At 44.3% G+C, this 5,176-nt stretch overlaps 1 protein-coding gene across 1 annotated transcript; it reads right to left on the reverse strand.

The window, feature by feature from the left end:
• Positions 1-1,321: 1,321 nt before the first annotated feature.
• Positions 1,322-4,538, reverse strand: LOC125518944 (elongation factor 1-gamma 2-like). The gene is made up of 8 exons (XM_048683828.1): positions 4,391-4,538; positions 4,222-4,273; positions 3,457-3,606; positions 3,316-3,376; positions 3,180-3,232; positions 3,003-3,104; positions 2,436-2,922; positions 1,322-1,867 (listed from the first exon to the last, which is right to left on the reverse strand). Exons 2-8 carry the CDS (start codon positions 4,228-4,230, stop codon positions 1,488-1,490), a joined length of 1,242 nt encoding a protein of 413 aa, XP_048539785.1. The 5' UTR covers positions 4,231-4,273; positions 4,391-4,538; the 3' UTR covers positions 1,322-1,487.
• Between the last annotated feature and the right edge of the window lie 638 nt (positions 4,539-5,176).

The raw sequence follows: 5,176 nt of genomic DNA on the forward strand, positions 1-5,176 counted from the left end.
TTGGGCTGGGGCTGCACTTTATTCTTTTGGCAGTTTAACGATCCAGTCTTTCCTCTTTATTAATCTTAGGATTTAGTAATATATATATATAGTACTTGCACAAAAATTGGGGGCCCCAGATTTTTGGGGGCCCTGTGCAGCAGCTCCACTAGCATCTGTGGATGTACGGGCCTGATCATAGGAAATAAATCTTGATGCAAAACAAATAGATAAAATAAGATTGTGTTTATAAAGCATAGATTGTCATTGCTTAAACAAGCAAAATAGGTATGTGCCAGTGCTTGATCAACTTTATTGAGTTATCAAAGATAAAGATATCAATTGCTATTTAGTACTCCCTTCATTTCTAAATATAGGGTGTATAGTTTTTGGCACAAAAATTGAAGAACACACGTGGAATGAAAAATTTCAAATTTTGGACGAGATTACACCTGACTAATTGACATAAAAAAATAGAGAAGCTAGCCTAATAAGTAAATGTAATCAAACCGTTAAAAAAATATCCAAACGGATGATACAACACGATACACTTACGGATGGAGTATTTGTTTACGGACCACTGTTATATTTATTAGGTTATGTAGAACGAGTGACGAGGAGAAAAATGAAGACAGAACCTCACATCCAAACAACAGAAGTTCTTGATGTGGTAGTTTCTTGGTGTGGACACTAAGGATTTTACCTATGAAGTCGGCGGTTATGAATTCTTTGTCCAAACTTTTGACTTGTGAAATCTCATGAAATCACGGCTGACGAGAGATTTCATGGCATAAACCACTATGAGGCCTTTCACTATATAGGTTAAAAAAGGTGCCAAATTAACTTCTGGCTCCGATAGCCGATGCCCTCACGTTATGAGGCCGGTGCCTCAATAAAAATTTTATGGCATCGGAGCAAGTAGGAGCACCGATGCCCAATTCCTTCAGCCAATAAAATATTATTAACTCTCAACTTTGAACAGCAAATATCTTCTCTTTCTTTGCTCAATACACAGCAAATATCTTCTCTTTCTTTGCTCAATACACAGCAGCGTGGTGTACTTGTTTATCATATGGGTCTCAGAATCTTTTTCCTGCCGAAGCCGATCAATGCCTGAAAAGCAATTTTGGGCACCGGTGATGAGGTGGCTGCCTTTTGATGTATTTGGCACCGGCTACATTGTGGAAGGCCCGAGTGTATCACTATGAAGGCCATACATGCCTTGCTTTGCTCAGAAACAGTTAGCGGCTACCAACAGCAATATCACGCTTCACTTAAGTAGATGCTCCATATGGGGACACAAATGCATAAACCTAATAGAACAACAGACTGCAAGACCAGGTACCCAAAAACTCTTAGCATAGCACAAAAATTAACAAGTTCACCAGGTCAAATAGCCATTAAGTAACAAGCAAACTCTTCCAAAAAAGACAACTGTTTCGACACTGAATTTGAGTCCTAGATAGGTTCTTTTGTCACCGCCATCACGATCCCAAGCACTGATCCGCTTACTTGAAGCACTTGGCGTCCAGCAAGGCCTGCCCCTCAAACGGCTCAAGGTCCTCGATCATGGCTTCGACACGCTTCTTCTGGGCCTCGTCGGAGAGGTCAACCTTGGTCCACTCGTAGAGCTCCATGTCGTAGACCTCGTTCATGACAAACTCAGGGATGTCCTGCCCACGGAAGAGCCACAGCCCCTTGACCTTGAAGGGCGCCTCAGAACCAATCACGAGCATCTTGCCGAAAGCATACTTGCGGCACAGATCCATCCGCTGCAGGAACCCGCCGACCTTGTTCAGGGTCACATACGACACGGTGTTCTCTTCCTGGTACTTGTAGTCACAGAACCACAGAGAGTAGCCCTCTGGGTCATACATCTCCCAGAAACCTGAAGCATAGACATCATACATGAGTTTTGGTTCATGTTAAGATCACAGTTACAAATGAACAAGGACAGAATGCCACAACTACCAAACACATAATTGAGATAAACTGCTGCCCTGATGCACAAAGTAGCATCGCAAATGAACAAGAATGAGAATCATGCATATCCCCTACAAAGATCTGAAGAGTCATTCTACTATCAATTAATAACAAGAACAGAATGCCACAACTATAAACACATAACTGAGACAAAAAATTATGTCCTAATGCACAAAGCAGAGCAGTGATCAAGGCAAGGCAAGCTGCATGACTCAGAAGTAGTTAAATATCAAGTAGACACACGAAAGAATGGACAATAAGATCCATTTTAACATTTAGACCAGTTAGTGTTGACAGGCAGAATTTTTAGACTAGGGTATCAGTGGATGCTCCCACTACTAGGTTGTACAGTCACAATTAACACACAGTGACCAGACTTCTAAACAATTAATGATCATCACATATAGAACTTGCAAGGGATCACTAGCATATATATTAAGTAGAATACAAGAATTCATTAGACAGAATAATACCTTTAATAGCAACATCATGGAAGTTGCTCTTAGTGTTTGAGTATAGCCTCTTCCAGTCATCAAGTACCATCTTGCTTGGTGGCAGTAGATCAAGGGGATTTTTGGGCTTTGGCTTTGGTGCCTCTTCCTCTGGTGCCTCAACCTCTGCTGGCTTTGGGGCCGCCTTGGGAGCCTCTTTCTTGGCCTCCTTTGGTTTAGCAGGAGCAGCCTTCTTCTGAACAGGAGGTACAACCTCTGCCTGCTTGAAATCGCCAATGACCTTCTTGAAGTTAGGCTGGTTAACCATGGTCCAGAAGTACCTCTCAACATGAGGGAACTCAGATGTGAAAGTCTTGGTCAAGATCCGAGCAAAACCATGGTAGAGGTTGCATGTAATGACAATATCAGCCAGAGTGACAGAATGCCCAACAAGGAATGTGTTTGATGCCAGGTGTGTGTTCAATGCTTCAAGCGCCCTCTTTAATCCAGCAATGCCGAATTCCTCAGACTGTAATGGTGAATGTTAGAATCTTGCATCTTTCTAACGCTTGAATATAGATAATTCGGATATCTGATGTGTACACTTACCTGGGCATTGTAAGGCATATAACCAAGCCTTGGGTACAGCCACCTTGCGATATTGGGATCAACCTCTGTGGCACCAAAGTCCATCCATTGCTCAACACGCGCCTACAAGAAATATCATCAAATAAGCACTAAAGATTGCTGAGCTATGACTATAGGAGTACTTGTTATATCACTCACATATTCAATAAGAGAACCACCCCAAAGCAGGCTGTCACCCTTTGAGCGGGCAACTGAAGGAAGAAAAGAAAACAGTCATCAATTTAGGCAGTGTGGAATCAGCAAGACTTGATTAAAAAGATGTAACAATATATACCATAGCGTGCAATAGCATTGCTCTCAAAAACAGCACCATCAGGAGTCTCAAGAACAGGAACCTGCAAAAGTAATTATTAGTTCCTTGCTCGCTGACTCACTGCATATTTATTGAACTAATATGTGAGTCTGATTCGTGTACCTTGCCAAGGGGGTTCATCTTGATGAATTCAGGGGTTTTGTTTGAGACACCCATCTCAAAATTCTTGGTCAGCTCAACCTTGACCCCACAGTACTCTGCAGCAATAAGTGCCTTGAAGGCATTCTTGTTGCCACTGCCCGAATGCAAAACCTATTACAAGGATAGAGCACAAGGCATGTTCAGAACAATGGACAAACATGGGATATAAGGTCACTAGAACATGCAAGCAGAAGCACATTAATCGTATGTACACCAGCAAGCTAAGCTAAGTGAAGGAAGAACAGATGCACTAATCTCGGGTAACAATAAAAACGACCCTGAGTCCATTCCAACTGTGTCGCATAAAAGTTACAGCGACTTAAAAGCTTGAGTTCACAAATTTAGGAATAACTGACACATCCTGGAGATCTAACAAACTTGCGCATGATCATACACAAATCTACAACACCATGACCAAATATCAAAACGAGTAAATGGGCCATCGGTCCAGCGTCAGCAACCAAATCAATAATTGGATCAGAACCCTAAAAATCCCACATCCGGGACCCGCGAACTACATCCAGCAGAGACGTTACGCATGCAGAGACCTACCGAGCCGCATCAATCATCAGAACAAGCCAGCCGCAAATCGCGCGCTCTCCAAATCGGAGCGGCTCGACAGAACTCCAACCGCATCAACATCTACTCGCGGGCAACCCCGAACTACGCAACCATGCACAATCAAACAACGAAATCTATGAGGGGAGATGGAGATGAGAGACTCACGAGCGCCATGTCGGCAGGAGCTGCAGGCCTCGCCCGATTCCAAATCTCAGATCTGCACAAACGGGGAACAAAACACAAGACGAAACCGTGAGCTCGACCAGAATTACCACGGGCAGGCGACGATGGAGGAGAGATCGAGAGGCGGGGAGGAGGAGGCTCGGGATCTTACAGAGAGTGCGGATCGAGACGAGATCGCGGCGGAAACCTCAGCGGCCGAGCGAGGGTGGGGAGGAGAGGGGTTTAGAAAGGGGACGGGGGCGCGGATTTATGGCGGCGCAGGGGAGGGGGGAGGGGAGGGGGAGCTCCGGGGCTTTCTAGGGTTGTGGGATGGAGGGTCACGATGGCGGGATGGGGATGGCTGGACGGACGGGATTATTCGGAGAATGGGGGGCGATGGGCGGGCGGTTGTTTTGGTGTTAGGCCCCTGGGTTTTCGTGGAGGCAGTGTCGGGTCCCTGCAGGGTCGGCCTTGTAATTCGGATTTTCATTTGCACGGTCGGTGCGTGCGCTGCGTGCCACGGAAAAGAAATGGGCTAGCGAACGTTTGCGTGGGGGGTACTCTGGCTTTCCACGTACAGTACGAGGGCATATCCGGTCCTGGGATGCTATGGGTTCTTTTTTCGGTTTTTCTTTTCGGGGAAGTGCTATGGTTCCTTCTGTTGGAAACTTGGTTACGAACGGAGCCCGTTGAGAACCAAGTCACTCTACTTTTTTATTATTATTATTATTATCAAAAAAATCACTCTACTTTTGTTTATCAAAAAAAGGTCACTCTACTTTTGACACTACACTAAACACTTATCCCCATCCCCTAGTTTTATACTAATTGAAACGCTCGAAAAAAGCTATACTAATTGAATGTCGTGCATTGCCACGGAATAAAATAATGCATATATTGTTCGAACAATTATCCTAACATGAAAATACTTATCGAACTTAATGACATGTGGCTCAAT

Source organism: Triticum urartu, chromosome 7 (assembly GCF_003073215.2).
Source record: "Triticum urartu cultivar G1812 chromosome 7, Tu2.1, whole genome shotgun sequence".
Taxonomy (NCBI): Eukaryota; Viridiplantae; Streptophyta; class Magnoliopsida; order Poales; family Poaceae; genus Triticum; species Triticum urartu.